Source organism: Nesoenas mayeri, assembly GCF_963082525.1.
Source record: "Nesoenas mayeri genome assembly, chromosome: 1".
Taxonomy (NCBI): Eukaryota; Metazoa; Chordata; class Aves; order Columbiformes; family Columbidae; genus Nesoenas; species Nesoenas mayeri.
This window is the reverse complement of record NC_137541.1, coordinates 186,994,180-187,017,456: the sequence shown is the minus strand read 5'-3', so window position 1 is coordinate 187,017,456 and position 23,277 is coordinate 186,994,180. Positions and strand designations below refer to the sequence as shown.

At 35.3% G+C, this 23,277-nt stretch overlaps 1 protein-coding gene across 1 annotated transcript in view; it reads right to left on the bottom strand.

Moving 5' to 3' along the window:
• The window catches only part of POSTN (periostin), a gene marked incomplete at both ends in the record, with an annotated part of 32,319 nt that extends 10,673 nt beyond the window's left edge, over window positions 1–21,646 (bottom strand). Inside the window, 16 exons of the mRNA XM_080344069.1 lie at window positions 830–875; window positions 953–1,020; window positions 1,391–1,493; window positions 1,665–1,795; window positions 4,681–4,811; window positions 5,629–5,765; window positions 6,292–6,440; window positions 7,032–7,166; window positions 7,339–7,551; window positions 8,703–8,844; window positions 10,121–10,267; window positions 10,984–11,148; window positions 11,789–11,946; window positions 13,065–13,129; window positions 19,877–19,975; window positions 21,525–21,646. Coding sequence (XP_080200195.1) covers window positions 830–875; window positions 953–1,020; window positions 1,391–1,493; window positions 1,665–1,795; window positions 4,681–4,811; window positions 5,629–5,765; window positions 6,292–6,440; window positions 7,032–7,166; window positions 7,339–7,551; window positions 8,703–8,844; window positions 10,121–10,267; window positions 10,984–11,148; window positions 11,789–11,946; window positions 13,065–13,129; window positions 19,877–19,975; window positions 21,525–21,646 — 2,011 coding nt within the window. The remainder of the gene's footprint in view (window positions 1–829; window positions 876–952; window positions 1,021–1,390; window positions 1,494–1,664; window positions 1,796–4,680; window positions 4,812–5,628; window positions 5,766–6,291; window positions 6,441–7,031; window positions 7,167–7,338; window positions 7,552–8,702; window positions 8,845–10,120; window positions 10,268–10,983; window positions 11,149–11,788; window positions 11,947–13,064; window positions 13,130–19,876; window positions 19,976–21,524) is intronic.
• Between the last annotated feature and the right edge of the window lie 1,631 nt (window positions 21,647–23,277).

The following is a 23,277-nucleotide window of genomic DNA, read 5'->3' as shown; positions in this document are numbered from 1 at the left end:
CATTCTCAGTTTCCTACTGAGAAATGTGGGTAGAATCCTACAGAAATGTAATAATCTGCAAAAATTAATATTCTTTCACAAGACAAAGCTTCAGCATTATTATTATTATTATTATTATTGCTATATTATTATTGCTGTATTATTATTAATGTTATTGTTATTGTTATTGCTTTATTATTATTATTATTGTCTAACATTTTTCTTCAACAGGTTCTACTTTATATGCAGAATCTAAATGCAAACCCTGAGAAAGGCTACAAGAGAGAAAAAACAGATTCCTTTTTTTACATTTAATCCCTAAAGAGAAAATAATCAGAACAACTGTCTCCTATATAAGCCTCATGTTTGCACATATGAGAAACAGGTGGAACAGGTACACTCGGTCCCTCTGGAAGCATTTATGAAAAAGAGAGAATCTCAGTGCAGACTTTGGTCAATGCTACATCTTGGAGATTCGGTACAGTACAATGCTACATCTTGGAGAGAGAGGCAGTACAAATCCACTATGCACCAAGCACTGAACCTTGGCTAAAAACTGAAAAACAATCTTTTCCATATGTATCTTGCCTATCCCAAAGAGTTTGAACAGCTTACTTCAGGGTTATTTTCCTGTCACACATCTGGAATGGGAAAAAAATACATACAGTAGCACAACAGCCAGAAACATTCTACTTTGAGTCTTTCTCTTCCTGTGCTTCATTGGCACATCTTACTTTCCCAGAAATTGCTTTCTTTTTTATTGAAAAAATGATCTACAATTCAAGATTGGAATTGGCAATATTTAAAAAGCAATCTCAAACCCATCTGGAAGTATTTAAAATTAACTTACTGTAAAACGTCAGTGGAATCTCTTTGAAGGTACTGTCACGAACAAACTATAAAAACAGAAAAATAATTTAAGTATTCAAAAGAAAGAGCACTTGCCTTCTAGTTCCCTAATGAGTGTGATTACCTTAATTTGAATGTACTTAATCAGCTTCTTCAGGATTGTGAGCAACTGATCATTTCCAACAGGCAGATCTGACAAAAGAAATGAACATATAAGAGAAAACATACATGTGTGTTCATTTTACATTCATTTACAGTGAAGTAATCACTCTCAAACATGCACAGAAGCATGTACTTGTACATATACATTCTACCATATTAGTGGAAAAGATAGCCTAGGGCATCTTGTCTTCCATATGCTTGACTTTAGTAAAATTTCAAAGAGTTACCATGGTTTACAGCAATGGTATTCTACAAAATGAGTAGCAAGGAAAAATTTCTGTTTCTTATTCCACATAGGAATTGCCTCTTCAAAGGAAATAACTTTTAAAAGTTATTGCATGTACATAACATGTAAACAGATTCACAAGAATTTATATAAATTACATTAACTAATACTCACCTGCTGGATACAGGAGTTTATCAATAACATGAATGACACCATTAGTTGCCATGAGATCAGGCTCTCTTGATTTCAGTTCATTAACCAGAAGAGTATCATTCACCTGGTAAAGGATGAAAAGAGAACACAAGTTATTAGGGACATTAAAAAACAAACCCCAAGCCCTAATACAATGTTCAGAGAAATCCATCCCATTCTGTAACGTGGCTAGACACAGAATGTCAAATCCCTGTTACAAGGCTGTATCAGGGACACTTCTTTTTCAACACTTAACTGTTTTCAAGTAAAGTTTCCCTCCTTGGATAGTTTTAAGAATGTTTGTCACACCAGGCTCAAAGCCACTTCCAATGAAAACTCCTTGTGTCAAGTGGTAAAGAAGAATGTTCCTGAGAGCATTTTTGTCTCCTGTTTAAAAAGAAAAGAAAAGTAGGAGTAAAAATTAAATTATAATGGATAGTTTTTTTCTGGATTCTAAGGATTCACACAGGCTTGAGCCTGCATTAAGCATGGTATGAATGAAGCTACCGTGTACACATATAATTTGAATCTGTTAAAATTACTATAAAGTGAAAAAAACCCAACCATATGACAAAAAGGGACTCAGAAAATAATCATAAAGATGCTATGAGAACTCCTATACAAAAGAACAGAAAAGCTGACAGCATTTTCCTGTTTTTCGGTATTATTTTCTCTTATTTGTTTGTGCCTCTAATAATATTTTTTTGCCCTTTTCCTAAAGAAGCTTCACAAATCATTCTTTACACAATAATTTCAGGACTACTAAGCAGTCAGCAATATCAAATTTCACCAAGCTCTTAGATAAACTCCAGGCTTAAGACTGTTGCAATTAAAGGGAACCATAGCTAACAATTAATATAATTATTCTCTTGTGGCAACATCCTTATGAGATGACTGGGAATAATTCACAACTCTTCATATACACACATATCTTGTCCTATATATGGCAGGAGAAAGTTGCTGTTTCAGGCAGAAAAGGAGGAGTCATTTAGAGTGTTGGTTTTGTCTGTTCTTACAGATAACAGACACAGCTCGGAGAACCTGGGAAGGGGGAAAAAAAGTACTATTCTAGGGATGATTTCCATATTTCGAAGTTTGACATTGCTATTTGGAAGGAAAAATAATAGCCAACATTTTCAAGATTGTCTGAAGTAAATGGATTCTGGAGCCCAGGTTAGTGTCCTGACAAAGTTCTCTGGCACTTTGGGTCCATGCAGGTTCAAAGTCATCAGATGGCCTGTAGGAATACCCACAACATCCCCAGGAGACAGGGTACTAAGCAGAGCAGTTTTAAGACACATTTGCTTTCCATTACATGGAATATAGATCATTCTATTACAAGTTTCATATTAGTGTTACATGCTGATATTGGTTGTTATTAAGAGTTTCAGCCTTGATTAAACTGCAATGGAAATACTGTCTGATTATAATTTTTTCTGGGTGTATCTTTAAATTAACATTTTCATTTTTCTGCTTTTTGCTTTGTCCACTGATGTTACTGCAATTTGTTTTACTACTGAAGGACAATTAAATGCTCTTTTTCTTCCTACTAAAATTGGCACAGAGATTTTGTGACCATAACATCAAGTATACATACAAAGCCTGAACTTGGCCATTCAAGAGCTATTTTCACAAACTATCATATTACTTTATATCATATACATAACAAGTCCCACTGGATACTTGTTAAAATAATCTTTGTGTCTTTCTTGCAGATAAACAAGGTGTTTCTTTATAGTCCTGAAAAGAAAAAAAGAAAAGAAAAGAAAAGAAAAGAAAAGAAAAGAAAAGAAAAGAAAAGAAAAGAAAAGAAAAGAAAAGACACCCGAAAAAACAAACCCCACATATTTTAAGGTTTAGTTTTTATGGAGAAAGCAACCTAATGTCTTTAAAGAAAGACAGGACAGAATTCCAGAAAGTAATCTGACACAAAAAATGCAATGTAAAAAAAGTAATGAGGGAAAATTAAAACTTTGTCTGCCAAGAAAATAAGTAGAAACTGAGTGACAATGACAGGAAAAGACAGTAGATAAGGCCTCTTGAAAAACAGAATGGCAAATATATTTGCATTCTTATTTACAGAAATAATACAAAATGGCACTGACGTTGAGTACAATGTAAATTTGTGAATTGAAGAGAAAAATAATAGACCTGATAAGCTCAGTCTTAGTTAATAAAATAACTATATAGTCCAACAAAAACAGAACAATGACATTTGTCCAGTTACTTCAGTTCACAGCCTTGAGACAAGCTTAATTTCATTTTATAGATATCTAATGTTAGCGATTTAGGCTATTGTTAATTTACTGGTAGGGACTAGAGACACACCACACTAAGAGGTTATTTAGAACACTATCATAATTTTAAATTGCTGAAGAGATAATTCAAATTTGCAGTGCCTCATTAGTGAGCTAAAATCTGTATAGAGCTAGGATTGCTGCTTATCAATGCTCTGAGCTGGGCTCTTCATACTCATTAAGGATACATGGGATTCAGCTTCATGTTGTTGAACTTTGATCTGAGAAGTGCTGGAATGGAAAATGTGACTGACCTTCTGGATGCAGGACTCAACACAACCACTCCTCTGGCACTTGTGCACAGGCCAGATTCACATTAGCATCAAATAAACCAAAAATATTTATAGTGCTGTGGCCACAGTCTGCCTCTCTACTGAGAAATTCTGCAGGATAGTCTGAAGTATTCACTGTGGATTTCTTCTCTCACAGAAATAAAGTGTGGCATTAAAGAACCTATTTTTAAATCTTGTGAAAAATGTATATAATTCCAGAGTTTAAAAGTGTAAGATGGAAAGAAAATACATAAAGTGGCATTTAGCAACATGTATTCAACATTTAACTTGTACAGTACAGGTGATATCAGAGACCACTAGGTATACACAGAGAAGAGAAAGGAAAGATAGGAAGGTCAGTACTCCCAATCTTTTAATGCAATGCTCACAACTAGAAAAGAAACACGATAGAAGAAACTTTTCTGTTTAAAAAAATTCTATAGCAAGGTTGAATGACAAAAAGTTGAAACTATTTAAATGAATGCGTATTCTAATTTGGAAGATAATTACACCTTGAAATAATATATCAAGGACTGAAACTTAAATTCATGTTGGATGCTATTTTCTCTAACCCCCAAGAATGAACTGATTTAGGGAAGTCCTATGAGCTGCTCTATGCAAAAGGTAAACTCTTTTATCAAACATCTTTTGTGTAAGAAATGCACTAGCCACTTTTTTGTTGTTGTTTTTTTTTGTTACTTACTTATTAATATATCCTTATCATCATCAGTCAAACCTTTAAAGGCATCATTAGTTGGAACAAACAGAGTCCATTGTCCAGGTTGAGACAGAACATCATCTAAATCTGCAGCTTTCACGAGACTGAGGAAAACGCTGTTTACAACAAACAGACAAAGCATAAATTCATTCTGTTGAACTGTAGTAACTATACTTGTGTCCAGGCATTTAGTTGCTTTTTTTTTTTTAAGATAGCACATCAATCTTAACACGATCTCATGATTTCCCAGAAATAAAGACAGTGGAGGAAGAAAAAAATTACAAAAAAAAAGTATACACAGTATTAAGAGTAGCAGACTGAGGAAAAAGGATGTGAGGAAAACAAAACAAAACAAAAACCCACAAAAAAAACCCCAAAACCCCACTACTGGCAACCTGAATCAGAGCAGAATTAATTGAATAAAAATCTCGCAGGTCAAAGAGACGGAGGATGCCAAGGGTAGTTGCTCTCTAGGAATATTGAGATACTTGCAGGCAGGGGACAAAAATAAGTACCAGAAGTGTACGCAGTCATGCTGCACCCATATGGAACTATATTACTTGTTAATTAAACCTCCAGAATCCACTGCATTTATAGCCTTCGATGTATCATTCAATCCCTTTTGTGTTCTTATTCCTCTCATTCTGCTCATTCTGGTCGCTTACTGACTCTTATGTGCTGTAGACAACCATTCTAGTGTAAAGTCTGGGAGTCCTTTCACCATACACCTGGAGGAGAATGCTTTTTCTTTTTCCTTCACACCACCCCCCAGGCCTTTTTTTTTTTTTTGAGAAGGTAATAACTCTTTTCCTATCCTCGCTGCCCACCAAAATCCAACAACCCATGGTTGACAGCTTTTTCTCAGACCTGCTGTGCTGTATATAGAGTTATCCTCTGTAGGAAAATCTCAGTGCTGTCAAAACTGCTACTCACCTAAACCGCTTATCATTTCTTAGCATTTCATGCAATGTTTTTTCTGCTGGATTGATGATCTGTCTGAAGATGTGAATAAAACCATTCCTTCCTTCTTTACTTCCTCTGACCATGCATGAATTTTCAATACATACAGCCTGATAAAAAGAGAAAGTGGTGTAGCTATTCACACAATGATGTACATTTAAATGTAGATAGTAAAATGAGATGGATGCATACTTCTCAACAGGATCCTAAATTTAAAAATAATATTCATATATATTTCAAAGTGTGTGTTCTTGCCAGGAAATCTGGTATTGCTTGAGAAAGCAAAAGTAGGAAAATCTGGAGTAAGTTAATATGGTGTAAATAATTCCAAACTCAACTCCTTTATTTCTTGAGAATGTTCTTAATTAGCTCTAAAAACTAGCTTTAAAAAATTGTCATTAATGGAGTGCCAAATCTGGAATAATTTTTGCTTTCCCAGAGAGTTTTCCATGCAAACAAAGTTTTCATTGATAAAGATCAGATTTTCACTGTTTCCTAGCTTAAAAGCTTAAAGATTTTTGCTGGATAGCTGTAACGGTAAATGTCAGAGGTTTTATTTTTCTTTATATTTTATTCTTTGTGATTCTTCATTTTCATAGCTGGGATACATATTGTTAGAAAGCCCCATTCACTCACCGTGCGATACACGAAGACTCTAAGCAGTTTTCCTCCAATTGTCTCCAGCTCTTGTCCATTGTATAGTTCATTGAGCCCAACTTTCACTTTTATAATGTGATTCTGCAGAATTGTTTTAAGAAGGCGTTGATCCATCCTTAAGGTGTCATCTACAAAGCCATTTAGATATGAATATATAGCAATTTATATACTTTATATCCTTTCTACACGTGCCCCATAAAACCATTCAAAATTTTCTTCTGTGGTGGTGAGTTAACATTCAAATTCTTGAGGGAACAGCAGGATGCCTATGTGTCCACCTCTACAGATATGCAAACACCTGTTTTATTATACATTTGTGTTAGTTTCTCTCTGCTCTAATGTATTGGAAAATACCAACCTTCTTGTACAATTTTTTGAGAATAAATATATTGTGAATCTAATGTTAGTAATGCAAAGATTAAGGGAAAGGGCAATTCATTAATACCTTTCATTTCTCACAATCTGCGCATATTTTGTATCTTATTTAGTGATACCGTTTCTGTTAACAAATGATACCAATACAAACTGTGCAGCCCCATTATTAGGCTTATTTTGACCTTCTGCATGGTATGTATTTTGAAAGGATGAGGTATCTCTTCCCATGGTTCTCTTTCCTTGGGACTCAGAATAAGTACAGGGGCTTATTTAGAAAACTGTCAGGGTAGCATATATTCTTGTTTATTTTGACATTCAGAGCATAATCTCTTAAGGCTACTAACCTGAGAAAGCACCGTTCAGAGGTGCCAGGAGAGTGTATTGGCCTTCTGGTCTTAGGGAAGATGCCAGTCCTAACTGTGCCACCAGGTCTGTGAAAGTAGTCTGCTGGGCACCCGCAAGCTCAATGACTTGTTTGGCTGCAAATAAAGGAATAATAATAATAATAATAAAAAGTATTTTAACACACAATTTATCCCTTTCCCTGATTTTGATTCTCCATACTTATCCATAATAACATGTCTGAGTGAATCTAGGTAAGACTGTAGAAAATATCTTCACTGTAAGAAGTTTTTCATACAAATCACTGACCAGAATCAGGAATTAGCACTTCATCAATGAGGTGGATAACGCCATTGCTTGTCACAATATCTTTGCGTTTCACCATCTTCACGCCATTCACAGTCAGACTGTCACCATCACAACCAACTTCAACTGTGTTTCCTTCCAAGGTTTCATAGACGGCTCCACCTGTGATGGCTTCAGAGCACTGGAGAGTATTTAAAATATGAAACTTCACAAGAGCTTTGGAAAAAAGAGAAGGAAGTTCATATATAAGTGTTTGGACACATATGTTCACATATAATATCATTACATCTACACTATTTTTAATAGTTTACTAGCTTACCTATCATATTTTCTTATTTGCACTCAAAGATTATTGAAAGTTATTGTATGAGAATTGGCACTATAGTCCTCTAAACAACATCTATGGTCAAAAATCTTTGGCATCCCTTATATTTCAAAACCAAAACTGGTTATGCTGTGATCTGCATATAACAAAGTATTATATATAGTTCAGTGACTGTGGATGATATTCTCCAAATGGACCTCCAAGTACAAAACTCTATAGGCTACATGAAGTCAACCCCAGATTTACATTTTATCATGCTTTACCAAATAAGTGAGATTTGATGTAGTCCTCTGTGGGTACCAAAAGAACTAGGCAAAAATTCCTGGAAGCAAACTGGAAAAAATAATTAAAAAAAACCAAAACAAAACTATAATGTTTCTTCAAGATCCCATTGTTAGTCATGGTCTCACATTAAAATTAGCCCAGACCCCTCTTTTCACCATTCTACATTGGGATACTGCACAGTGACTTAATCAGACTATAATAAAATGATGAAGAATTTGCTTAGTGCAGTGGAGCTCATAAATTTAGCCTTCAGTTGCTTAGTGGTCCATTATATTGCTGTTCACATAACAGATTGATTCAGTTATTGTTAATTTTTATTGTAGTTCTCAGAAGAATGTGTGCTGACTGTCAAGTGTGTCAGAATACATAATGTAAATTCAGTTCAACTTGCAGGGCAGCACTTGCCTTTTACAAGAACATCTCCTTTTTGTATGAAAAAGCTGTTCATGAAAAAGCTGTGAGAGAGTCCTATAGATAGCCCTGCATTTCTAGAGTCAGGAATCTCTATGAAAACTATGTAGCTGAACTATTAGAAGCATCAATATGCCTATATTTTCACAGTTTAATTTACACTGTTTTGGAAACAAAGTTTTCAGTGAACTGGAATCCTTAGGTAACTGGAAAAATGACAGACAGAAGAAATAACCTCTATGTGTATAAAAGTACAGGTGCTCGACTTCAGAGCCACAAGAATAATTTAGTTTCTTCCTTCTGACCTACTCACTTGTATTTCTCACTTCAAAGAAAGGTTACATACCCTCAGAAGCCACCTTGTCACCCATGATTCTTTCTAAGACTCCCCTTGGAAGTCTCTCAAAAGCTTCATTAGTAGGAGCAAAGAGTGTGTAATGACCAGGCTTTCCAAGAATATCCAAGACATCTGATGTGATGGCAGCAGCCTAGAAAATAAATTGAGTTTTTAATGCTTGTTATTTAAAATATTACCAAAATGTATTATCTGTCTAGTTTCGCCTAGTGCCCACAGGTACTTTAATGCTAGATTGAAATCAGTGTTGCAATGTGATGCATCTGAAAGAAAAACAAGCATGACACTAGTGTGTATCCTGGAAACCAGTAAGTTTTTTTCAAGCAGGGTTATGGAAGCATGCAAGTTAATATAAGAGGAATAGGTAAGACCTCATCTAGGATTAGCTGAAAATGTCTGCTTAGAATCTACAAAAGTAAAACCCAAGTAGAAGAGATATAAAAAGGAATGCACAGGAAAAAAATAAAATACAGAAAGCTTAATTTTCACCAGGAGACTAGAAAGATTTGGCTTTTATATTCATTTTTTTTAAAGAGATTAAAGCATGTGGTTGCTTCTAAGCATCATGGACTGGATTTGGGGAATTCTGAGGGTCTTTGCCACCTTTATGCCTCTGCATTTAAAATATATTTTGTATTTATTGAGGAGGTGGAGGAGGGAAAAGGACAATAGCTATTTGCAAAACCATGGCATATTTTTTTAAATATGTGCAGCATGAAAAGCCATCACATTAAGCAGACACATTTTCTAAAAGGAAGGGAAATTAAAAACTTGGAGACAGAAGAACCTGCTTCCTGCTTCTGCAAGAAAAGTCTTTTCTACATATCTCTACTGGTGTTCTGACACTTGCGATGAGTCAAGTTCTGGAATTTATTTGGGGGTTTTACAATTTTCTATTGTCCATTTTGAAATTATTTATCTAGCATGAGACACTGTAACTTAAATCATAGAATCTTACAATAGTTTGGGTCGAAAGAGATCTTTAAAGGTCATTTAGTTCAACACCATCTGCAATGAACAGGTACCTCTTCAGCTAGATCAGGTTATGTAGAGCCCTGTCCAACCTGACCTTGAATATTTCCAGTAATGGGGTATCTACTATTTACACTCACACGTTTAATTACCTCCGTGCTTGAAAAGAAGACACATTTTTTGAATGTACAGGGACACATTCTGTCTTGTTGATGTGGTCCTATAGGATCCACAAAACAGCAGAAGCGGATTCTTTCTGTAAAATATATTTTGTCTTTTTATATAGCTAGGTTGCAACATCAGCTGGAGTTCTTATTTTACTTTATTTCTGCCTCTTACTGAACTAACCTTTCTTAGTTCCAAGTATCATACACAAATAGAAAAGAAAGAAGAAACAATTTGTTTGTTTGTTTGTTGTTTTGGTTTTGTCCACTTACTCTAAGAGATGAAAGATCATCCTCGACTTCAATGAAATCTTGAATGGTATTTCCAACAGCTGTCAGGACACGGTCAATGACATGAACAACACCATTGGTAGCAATCTGGTTGCCATGGATGATCCTGGCGCAGTTAACAGTAACAACCTATATTTGAAGAATCAAGCAGTATAAGATTAAGCATTAATTTGATCAAACACTTGAAATCTGATTCTTACAGACTGGAAATCTATGTACTGTATATTATCTATTCACTGTAGTTCTTTCACTTTTTGTTTTAACTTTTAAGTAAAACCCTGTAAGATTTGAAAGTCTGACTAAACTTCTGGAAAGCTATCAGCAGATATGTTTTATTTGTTATTGCAATTATTCAGATTTGTTTTCCATATCCGGTTAATATGGTGATTGAATTTTTGTTACTGATGTAAACTGTAGTTCAACATAAACACTTCTATGCATTTAAGAAAACAAAGATGAGTAACTTGACTGGGAGATTCCTAGCATTTATAAAACTTATTTTTTTCCAGGCAAATAATGGATGTGTGTCCCCCAAAATCTTAAATGTTTTAACCATGCACACCAGTTTTTAAAAAATTCTAATAATTTCATATGAAAATTAGCAGTAAATTTTGTTCTCAGATTTATTATGGTCATTTATTTTGGCCACAAAACTCTTTGACTTTTAGAAGGAAAGTTCATTCTTGTTTGAACTTTGATTTCTGAATAGCAACCAGTGTATGTTTGTTAATTCTTTCTTAGTGATTAGTCTACACAACAGGTGAAATTGCTTCAAAGATAAAATTTATTTACTTTTGTCAGTGGCAACTGAATAATTATATTAGGGAAAAAAAAAATAGACTTACCCCATTAGGATAATGGTTAATAAGCAATTTCTGGTTATTGTACATGGACACCAGAGTCATGCCATTCTTGAGATCTTTTGTCAACATGCGCTTATTTACCATGTGGTGGTGGAGGGCATTATATAGTTCAATATTTACATTGTCAACCAAATTCCTACGAATTTCCTGAAAAAGAAAGGAATTTAATTAATTAGAAACTTCAAAACATTCTTCCTATCAGAAAGAGGTACATATTGCTTTACCTTAACACATGCTTTCAATAAATCCAACAATGGATGTTTCCTGTTAGGAGACAAGACTTTGATAACTTTGATATCTATCTGGTTCTGCTTAAATGGTGTTTTAGTCTGATTCATTAACAAGTGGAAGACAAGAAGTCTCATCACAGACAATCACTGGAGGGGCTTTGATTCAATATTTATTTAACATTATTGAAGGAAGGACACCTAAATCACTGACAAAGTACAATTATAATCTAAATCATGCAATTGCTGGAATTCCTCTCAGTTTCCCCCAAACTATGCTAAGCACTAAGAGTATTAATATTTGTCATGCAAGTGTTTAAAAAAGAAACACAGTTGCTTGTTACTTCTGAAAATGCATTCAGACTCTCCAGCTTCAGCCATGCATGTTAAACATGCAAACCCTTTTGTTGTAACTTGTGTAATAGTAATATTCTTTTATGTGTAAAATATCAATATTGCTTCTAGTCATCCTTATCATAGATGAGCTGTTGCAGCTAAAACAACATTAGCTGAAAGAGAAACTCCCTTTAACACATGCGTGCATGCACACACACACTTACTGAATTTAATTGTTCCCAGGCTTCATTGCTTGGTGCAAAGAAAGTGAATGATCCTCGTCCCTCAATCTCTTCTCTCAGCTTTGATACATCAGAATACTGCTGTGTGGAGGTAGCTCCCACAATACCAAGTGTACCATATACATGATCAATAGGAGCAACTAAAATAAACATGAGATAAGAATACTATAAACTTTTCAGTCATCCAGTTTCTCACAATCTACTTTGTTTATTTTTGTTGGACAATAGTGTTGCTTTTCTGAAATTGATTAAGTCAATATTAAAACAATGTGCTTCTATTAAAATTCCATTGTCAACACACTCAAAAATCATCCAAAACACATCTGCTTGTTGTTTATTTTTTGCTTTGCTTTACGAAAAATTAGATCAAACAAAACTTAGTATTATAATACTTTCTTTAGAAGAATTGTCTTGTTTTGTGCCAGCTCAACCTGAAATTGGAGGCTATCCATTGAGAGCATGAGAAAATTCCATCTACAATCACAAAAATATCAATGGAGTGGGTTTCATTTGGTCATAGTGGACAAGAATTCTTCTTGTGAGGCATCTTGCTCTTCTTCCAGTGTGTGGTTTGTGCATATACTGATTCATTCGGAGAGTAAGAACGACCATAGTCTCACAGTTAAAATCATTTTGCATGAGAACAGGATTCATCTTTCCTAATTATAGGCATTGAATGTAAAAGTATTAGTTCAGATATTGGGATGTAAAGTTATGAAATATGTTCCTTCTCAAATTACTCTTCCTTGCTGCAATTAATTTTATTTATGCAAAACAGAATATCACAAATAGGAGAAATCAAGAAATCTTGTCTTCATTTTCACTCCTTCTCATTAATAGTTTATTTAAAGCCTATAACACTCTTCTATTAATAAGATTTAAATCTTATCAGGAAAAGGAATAAACAGAATTTCAATATGTCATACCTCATATCCTGGGTTTCTGATCTCACTGGTATGCTATACATTATTCTGGGGTGTGATGGGAATAAGAATAAAAGTTCTTTGGCAGCTTTGAGAACTGAATACACCATTATTTGTCTACAACCCAGTAAATGGAAGGAGCTCTGAAATTCAGCTCCAAGATTCAAGTTAGTGCTGGCTGACTTTTGACTGTGTTGGCTGTATGCAAATGAAGCTATGTGTCTCAGGCAGTAATTCTGAAAAAGAGGCAGTCACTTCTCAAGATGACCACCTGTGAAAGTCTCCTGTGTGGTAATGCTTTCCATACACTCATTCATATTAAAATAAACTTGTACCTGCAGGACATCCTCTTGTACCATCCATCTTCATATAGCCAGGACAGCACTCATATAAGACGGTTCTATGGGAGATAGACAAAATAACAACTAAATAATATACAGGAAAACAGTACATTAATTTTAGCTGAGCCCAATTTTTATGTTTTTAAGTTTTAATTCATGTCTTCATTCTAAGTTGCTAAGTATATGCTTTCCAGATATCTTAACCCATTTTTCATCCTTCAATCTTTTCTGTATAGATGATAAACTGGTTGAATTTTACTGAATTTTGGATTTTCAGAATAACTGCCATCATTAAGTGTAAGTGCTCGGAAGAAATATGGGAGGGAAGGTGGAACTCATATAAAGTTATTAAAATATGATGTGACTACAATTACAGCTGAAGAAAATTAGTTTAACTGGTCTACTTTGAAAAAATTAGATGGGATTGAAAAGGGGAAAAATAAAGTAAGTGAGGACATTGAAAGGAACTGATGGCAGCAGGCTTGTAAAGGAAAAAAAAAAACTAAACAGAAATTAAAATGACAAAACTACATGAGGTCACTTTCATACTGGATAGAGGAACTAAGCAAGTATTTAGATGAAGATCCTGTGGAATGTATGGTGGTAGAAAGTGGGATTGCAGAGGCTCAGTTTTTCAAGAAAGACTGAAGAAGCTTCGGGAATGTGTGAGAGAACTATTTAAAAACTGACATAAAGCAGACTATAGAGAAGGAAGTCACTGAAGACTAGATGGGTAGGCACAAGGCAAAGTTCGTTGATAAACGTAATGAGAATGAAAACCAGACTGCAACAAATCAAAAATAGAGTTCAAAGAGTATGTCAGCAGAGCATGCATAGAATTTAGCAATACCGGGGACTAGGAACTATTATATAATGATGTCAACAAAATATTCTCATTCTTGAATATGTATAAGCTCTACATAACAGCAAACCAGGGCTAACTGATAATTTAGCATTAATGGCAGTATAAAATATAATGTCTTCTTAATTAATATAATAGAAATAAAGGCTCTACCATACATCTGCTTGACAAATTCTCCTCTCTTACACAGAAGAGTAAATTCACTAAACTTATCTCTGAGTTGATTTTGGTTCCTTAGGAGAGGGAAAGCCAACAAATTCTACAATGTTACTAAAGTCTAAAACATTAAGACATTAGACTTCAGATATTACTTTTCAAATTATTGTACACTGGGACTGACAAGGAAAAACTGCCATCACAGTTTTACATAATATTTTTACAGCTATGGCTGATGTTGGTAGTGATAGAGTTCTGAACACTAAATCCTTGAAGATTGTTACTGAGTCTTAACCACTACATTTCAGATCTTAATTGGTAGAATCTGATGGCAGCTGAGTACACTTCTCTCATTTTCCATAAACTAAAGCTGACAGAGCATTAACCACAAAAATTTAAAATGAACTGCTTATTCAAATGAAAAGTTGGACTTAAGACCTTCAATATCCAAACTACCAGAAGAGATTAAAAAATGAAAGTAGACAGGAAAAGCAATAGCATTACAAATTATGATTTTTAGATATTTAGATTATAATTCCATAATTGACAGAAATCTGATAGAGATGCTGAAGAATAAAGTTTTTAAATAACACATAGTCTTTCATTTTTCTGTGCTATGAAAATATTTTGTCTCCATGCCCTCATATACATATATACATGGCACATTCACCTTTCTGCCATGTTCATCTCTCCAACTGAGAAGCCATATATTGAAAGTATTTCCATAGTTCTTCTTAATACATCTCTTTCTTTAAAACAATTAACTGAATGACTATTTCTTGGGAATGCAAGAAGAGCATACACTTTACGCTACAGATTTTTCAAATAACAAGAAAATTAGTATTATACTCTTCCTCCATGATCCTACCAGAAGCTAATTAAAATAATGAAAAATCTGATTAAAGAAAACTGTATAGCAGAATAGTTTTCTAAATGTTCTACCAGCTGTGTGAACTGCTTTGTCATGAGAAAATATTTTTTCCTTCCATGGAATAAAAAATATCTCCCCCTCAACCCATGAGCAACTATGAAAGATTGCAGTTTTAATCAGCTTCTGGACAAAGGAAAGAGAAAGCTGAGTTATAAGAATAGAATAAGACATGGCAAGTTTAGTCTTCTTACCATACCCAACAATGATACAATTAATGAAAGGCAGAAAATTGGCTGAAGAACATAGTTAAGAAAGAAAAAGCCTCTTAGCCAAGCATTACAAGATCAGTGCCTTTTTTTACCATGAAACTTGTTATGTACAGCCCCAGCTTTTTTTCAGTCATCAAGGTTTACTCTAAGTTCTTACTTACTATATTCACATTCCCTTACAGTTGACTGCAGTTAGAAGGTCCATGTGTCAGCTGTGCTCAGAATGTTGTGAGAAAGATGAGAGAAATGTGGTCTATATGGAGGATCCCATAATAAAGTTAGAATCAGATATAAATCAGTTCAAAATACAGCTCCTCAGCACCACACACATATTGACACAGTGCACGAGGGAAGTAGCATCTCACACCATATGTCATCCTCATCTGTACCTCCCTACTAGTTCAATATAAGGTGGTGCCCAAGTGAAGAAAGCAGTTATTCGGATAACAAGTAATGCTGCATTGTTGAGTTTTTGGTGTTTTGGTTTGGTCTTGGGGCATTTTTTTTGGTTGGTTGGTTGTTATTTTTTTTTTTAGCAAAAAGTTGTTCTGACCTCATCTAAAAGAGTATATTCCAAAGGAAAAAGGGGCAGAGCTACACTACCTTATGTCCTTGTTATTCTTGGCTAACAGATCTGGATTTTAGTTTATTCAAATCAGCTCTGTGACTCATCTGTTTCTACCCCTTCCTGGCATAGAAACATTGGAAAGACTTCTGGTCCAATACCCTTTGATTTTAGTAAAACTTTAAGTTGCATCCAAATTGGAAATTTACAGCAGTAGATAGGAAGTGTAAATAATAAAATTATTATTAAATTAACATTTTATACATCATACATACAAGTTAAGGAGGACTTTTTAACATGGAGATATTAACATGAGAAGAGCCATTGTCCATTGTATAAGCATTCTTTTTAAAGTAACTGCATTAGTCATGTCTGCTTTTCTGTTCCGAGTGCATTGAGTATAAAACTCCCCTTAACAGCTAAGACTAAGTTATAACAGATGCTCTATTACAGCCACAAAAAACCCCACAGTAGTTCTATGACTTAACTTATTCTCATACATAGTTTTCCTTTCTAGCCTTGCTCTGTGAGTGCTTAAAAAGAGTGTTAAAAGGGGAGGGAGAAGGTAGGTAACAGTTTTGTGTAAAGTCTCATGCCCAAATCCATCCAGCCCCACAGCTCAAGGGCTTCAGGCTCTGCAAAGCGTTTTACAGTTTACACTCCTCTAAATTCAAGTTAGTGAAAAGAACAAAGGCACCACCTGACTTCAGTTCAATGAGTCCAAACTGCCTGTTGCTTCAAACTGTTTTTCCTGACACATGAACCTATCTATCACTGTTTAATTCATTTTACTTCTGGAGCTCAGCAAAGTAATGAATTCCCTGTCAGATTAGTGCTGAGGTCAGATTTTCTGTAATGGGAAGACATGATATGTATCTAGGAACAAAACCACAGGAGTAGGTTGTTTTCCAAAACTGGCTTTGAGAATATCCAAGTTTCAGCCTAAGTCATTTTCAGGAAATAGCCTTCTTCCCAATCTGTTTGTAGTGGAATAAAATGTAGTGCCAAAGAAGCCAGTGGTATGGCAGACTTTTCTCAAAAGGTGAAGTATTTTGGATGACTTGCAGCATGTCCACTAAAGGAAAAGGGAAGTCAGTATTATAATGCCACCTGGAGGAGAAGGCAAGATTCTGATAAAAAATATGAACCTATAGGTCTGAAAAAACTGAAGGTAAAGGCAGGGCAAATGACCACACACAGTTTAGTTTGACTGGAAATTTGTTATTATCACCATCATCAAATGGATACAAATCTGCAATTTGTATGAAAAATGGGTTTTAACCTGTCTGAATTTGCTTATAAAAACAAGGCCAAAATCAAAATAGGAGAGACTGGTTAGGATTTCAGACAGTCAATTATGTTCCAAAGAAACTTCTGGGGATTAAGAATAATCAAATTGCCTGTTTGGGTAAGATGGACATTATGATCTGTACTACAATCACTGTAACTTACTGTTGCTACTTTCTTCCACCTTCTTAAGGAAGTAAGAAATTATTAATCAATACAGTTTACAATGGCAGAAAGCTTAGGGTGACAGGCTGGCCCATGAAAATCCTGCCTTTTCCTCAGCGTTGGTGAGGCCATATCATTCTTCATGTCTAGACAGACCTTAGAGTTGAGACTTCAAAGCCATGGCAGTGCTTGAAAGGCAAGACCGTGTGTTGGAATCAGTATCTCATGGTATCACAAGTATAACTTGCTCCATTGATTTATGGCACACTGGCAAAGCACTGAAAACATTTTCTCAGAAAGAAAATGAAAGAAAACTTCCTCCTCCTACATCTTCCTTCAGTTTTTTCCCTAAGGCCCTTGCCTGACTACTGAATACATGTCTGGTTTTAACAGTGCAAAAATCATTACTGGAGGCATTTTTTTTCTCACATAAACAATCATTTGGGAGTCTTACAGTTTTACATTTAGGAAACATTTATTTACCAAGAGGGTGCTCTAGCACTGGGACAAGATTCCTAGAGAGTTGGTCGATGTCCCAACTCTGTCAGTGTTTAAGAGGCATTTAGACAATGCCCTTAATGCTTTAACTTTTTGGTCAGCCCTGAGGTTGGTCAGGCAGTAGGACTAGGTGATCATTGTAGGTCCCTTCCTAATGAAATAGTCTAGTCTATTCTATTCTAAATTAGTAAGTATATGGATCATGTTCGAGAAGAACTACGAATATAACTGTTTGTCAGCCAGGACAGCTGAACCAGCCAAAAAAAAAAATGAAACAAAATGTCAAGCTGGCTTTGAAGAAAAATAAAAAGAACATATAGGAAAAGGATACTTTTTTAATTATGAAAGTGTCATTATGTAGATGCACTAAAGAATGCTGTAGTCATATTAGCACTGCTAGTGATGTATGTACACTCTGCATCATTTTTTTTGTCCCTCCCATTTCACAGCACAAACTCAGATTGTGTATGCGTATAATTTTGTCAACACAGAACTCTATCTGAAAAGAACAATTCAATGGATTTCATACATGTTTACAAAGGCTTATAGTTTCAGTTTTCACTTACATGTAATCAGTGTGATCAACGTATAATTGTTTAAAGTTAAATATATCTATTTTTTTTCCAGAATCTTTCATAATTTCTATATTTAGAAGCATTTTTTTAAAGTTGAAGAATGGACTGGAAAATGTGTATCCTATTTATTCATTACTTTGACAATCAGGAGAATACAAATATGACACTAATTAAATGCAAATTATCAGTCACTTCTTGTTTAAGGCCTCTTTTCTAGTTTATTTAGTGAAATACTCTTGCTCATAAAACATTTTCAAGACACTTTAAGAACTTGTTTATAAAGAGAGTCATCTTCAACTGGTTTATGTGGCTAACATTATGAATATTTTTCTTCCATATTAACCTCTGTTAATGAAGCCTTTGGCACAGAAACAAAAAGCCTGTATTCCAAGTTACATTAACATCTCAAGCAGTGGTTGAGCTTGATTAGGAAACTTTTAAATACAAATCTTACTTTCAATGGAGTGAAGTCCCTCATCTATATAATTTGCACCTTATATGAACATAACTTAATATTTTTATGTCTTAGGGCACACAATCTCTCAGTGACTATGCAAATTGTGTGTTTTAAATATTACTTAGGCATGTGGAAGAGTTTTATGGGCTTTCACTAGGATGCTCCTAATAGCATATGACAGAGTTGGAATTGAAGCCCAGACTCCCTGTTCACTCAAGCCTTTCTGAAAATGTCACCTGAGATCTATTTGGACGCTGTAAGACAATAATGGAGAAATAAAAACAATTACTTCCTGTGACAACTGCTGAGAAATTTATCCAAGTGGTTGCACAATAGCATGAGAAAATGTAGTACATTAGAAAAACATTATTTTATTGGGTAAACAATGTCAGCCTGTTAAATCATGAATTCTAAGTGAGAGAAGTGGGGCAGACCAAGTTCAGGGCTCAGGGCTTTGCATGTGTTCACACTCTGATGCTACTCTATGCCTGACAAAGCAGTAGTGACTCTGACACTACTGACTTTTTGTCACAGAGATGGCAATGACTTGTGTTCTGAGAACAACTGACAATTGAAACATACTCACAGGTTCCAAAAGAGTGACAAACTCATCCAGACTTAATCTGTATCCACAACCATAATTTGAGTTTTTATTTTTCCTTTGTGGAGAGGTGTGGTCTGAGCACACAGCTCTGCTGGATAGTGCTGAGTTCTTTTCACAACTGGCTTCTTAGGTCCTTCTGTGGTTTTGGATAGATCGCTTAACCTTGTATCTCTTGGTGTTTAAAATAGAGCTGTGAATACGTAACTCAGAGATGTATTGCTGAAACTAATACTTTCAAGACTCTTGAACTTAAAAAAATGACTGCATATTATGCTGTCATTTTCAGACGTTCCACTCCTTTTGTAATTATTATTGGCAACACTTACTGGATCAGTTATCCAGGTGGTTTTAGAAGCAGCTAAATAGAAGCTGTAACCCTGTAAGTTCTTCCTGTCTCTGCATTTGAAACAGTTAGTTTGCTTCTGAGAAAAGGAGAGTTTTCTAATAGAAAATTATATCTCAATGAATGGGGAATAGTTTTGAAACAGGACACTTACGCTTTCTTTCCACAGATGGCTCCCTGGTACCAGTTTCTGCAGGTACTGAAGTATTTCTTTTTTGTTCCCATAACTTGCTGAAGGGCACAAACATTTGGTCTATGGGTGAGAATGAGAAACATTTTTGAAATAAGTTTCCATACATATTTGGAAGTTTTACATAAAATAGCATCAAATGCAGTTTCTGTTGAGGAAGAGTAAGAAATGAACATCTGGCCTCAGTTATCAGGGCAGGTGTGTTTTCAGGCAACTGCAGTGCAAGCTCCTGGGACTGCCCAGCTGGGCTCCTTGGCAAGCCCACCCTCCCAGGGAGACAGGAGATTTGCCTCTGTTCTGTTTTGACCCTCTGTCTCTTATGGGCAGTGATCACCCACTGTGCCTAGTCAAGTCTCAATATGCCTTTCATTTCTCTCTTCCTCCTGTGAAATGAATTAATTCCAAGCCACCAGGGACCAAGATGTGAATACGCTCTTTTCATTAAAGTTTTTGTCTTGTACACATCTGTGCAGCTGAAGGTCATGGGGAGATGGGAAAGAAAATTGCCTTGTTCTTTATGTAGAAGGAAGCCCTGTCTTCTGTAAATCAATCAGCTATTTTGATTACCAGCCATTTGGAGTACCACAGGCACCTAAGTAAACATTCTGGGAATTACTGGGGACCAAAGGGTAAATTGGCATGTAAATAAAAGGAGTCACAGATTTCAAAGGAGGAATACTTTTTCCTTAGCATGGTAGTGTAGAGAAGAGGAATTTCTCAAGGGTAAATTCCATGGAGCAAAAGCATTTTTTCTCTAATTCTTATACTTCTACAATTAAAAGAATTCATCCGTTCAAAAGTTAGAATGTGTATTTCATTACAGCGGGAAGCCGGTGAACTTTTTTCTGTTAAAAAGCTCAGGGAGTGTGTGTGTGTGTGTGTTTGTGTGTGTGTGTGTGTGCTGTGTGTGTGTGTGTGTGTGTGTGTGCAGTAGTCAGAGGGAATTCAACAAAAGAAGACTGGAGGGTAAACAATTCTTATTCACAGAAAGTTTTTTACTTAAGAAGACTGAATTAAAATATGTTGAGACACATGTGTCTCCCTGACACCAGCTGTTCAAATTATTTCCATGTCTCCAAGCAGCCTGGCTTGTAAGCATTGTCTTTTGGGTACCCTGCTGATCAGCATGCCGCAATGCTCTAGTGGGAACAGAAGTTTTATGATGAGTTCCTAGTATATATTACCACGTCAGAAAGCATTTAAATAGAGTTCATGTTATTCATTAGGGTGGAATAAAGAGAGTAAATGCCTTAAAATAAGTGTCAACTTTATTCAAAGATTTCAAAGTATATGTTAAACGTATCTGATGTCCCATCACATTAGATCCATAATTATCTTCAGTGATTCTAAAACACATGTAGTTTGTTCTTTGAGAAATCGTTATTTTAGATCTATCCACATTTTATGAAGTTTGACAGTATTCTGTCTCCTTTTGAAACTCCTCAGAAAGCTTTTTATTTAGGAAAAAATCCTGTAAAATTAATTGAGAAAAGTTCTACTTGAATAATATAAAGAATTCATAGTGAAAAATCACATTTAATATAATTCAAGAAGAAAGGGGAGAATAAAGATTAATAAACACCCTTTTAAAATAGAAATAAAGCCCACTTACCCTTGATCGCGTGCCCTTATTCGACTATGAGTTAAAATCTTGTCATAGTGAGCAGAAGCAGCTGCTTGTTCAAAAGCAGATAGAAACAAAGTGGAAAAGGTGAATAAGAAAAAGACCTTCATCTTTAGTCCTCTGTTGCTTCTGGCAAGTCTAGAAGAGAGAACTGGCAGAGGGTCTGGAGAGCTGACAACTTATATACATGCTGGAAGGGGGCGGGAGAGAACCAAAGGATCAACCTGAAACTTGGTACCACCCTCCTTAGAACAGCAGCTTTCCCTGCCAGCTTCAGGACCTAAATTAGTACCATATATTAACCATACAAACCATTGTTTATAAACCCCGATTGACTAATTTCTTCCTCATTACAGAAGGCTTAGCATTTTATTCTGCTGACACAACAGCAGAGAAAGTTTGAGAAGTTTAAACTTTGACTAATGATTTGGTATTTATAGCACTTCAGCATCCAGAGATCGTGATCATTGCGTGTGGTTTTCTTCAAACCCAGAGGAAGATGTTTTCTGTTCTCATCAGAATTACTTTTCTTTCTTTTCCATGCCTTCACTGTTATCAGCTATCAGCTGTTTAAATAGTGAAGTTGATGAAATTTCCAAACACCACTATTGTCAATAAACTGGAATACCATTTTTCTCTTAAGAAAAAATAGCTGCATTAACACACTGATTATGAAGTAGTTACACAATCAAATGCAGCATTAGGTTAAATATTAATTTTAATTCTAATAATAGCTATTGCTATTACGTAATGCTTTTATTCAGAGCTTTATGTAATCATACAAAGATCACTGAGTATCTGAAAGCCTGAATATATACCTTTTTATACTTATCACTCAGTCCTTGGAAGCCTCTTGTGAAGTTAATGGAAAATGTAATTCTGAGATGTAAATGCAGAAACTGAGGCAGAAGGGATAAGCGACAGGCTCAGACCTCCAGTGAAGTGACAGTTTTAAGGCTCCAGGGACAGTTACTGTTTGCACTGCAATCCAGGAGTTTGTAATTTTCATGTCAAGAAAAAAATTATGCCATTTATATTGAAGTGTTTGTGTATTAATACAATTTCAGGGTACAGTCTATAGACCACTTCAGATCTTTATGAAAATAAGGTCAGTTCTAATGACAGTACTTTGTTGTAGTTTCTTCCTCCAAACCAGAGTGAGTAGTGATGTGAATAACTGGAAATGGATGCAGTATTGAACTGGCACATGTAGAACCAACCTCTTGCTACAGAACAGAGACAAATGAGGCAAAGAGCAGCAGGCAGAGACAATGACTGTTTCATAGGCATAATTATACGTAAGGATTATAACTATGCATGCATATACAGACATTTGATACCTAAGGTCACGTCGTACATAACCATTGTTCTTCATGGTTTCTAAGGTTAAGAGTGGGGACATTGGTTTAAGTGGTAGGGAGGCATTTTTTCTACTGCATTCTGGACTCAGCTGAAAATGATTTGACACAGCTCATGAAGTATCAGCATCTGAAGCCTCGCTGTGTGTGAATTCAGTAAAACTCCATGTCTGAAACTATCACCATCAGATCAACTGATGGAGGTGATGGGTCAACCCTGTGGTACACTACTACAGATTTTAAGATAATTTCACTGTTGCACTGCTTCTATTCCTTTCAGAGTTTTTTATGTCTTTCTGGTCTATTGCAGCAAGAAATACAATGAGAAATATGATCTCTTAAATGCCTAGCTATGACATTTCAAGCCGCTAATTTGCCTCAGT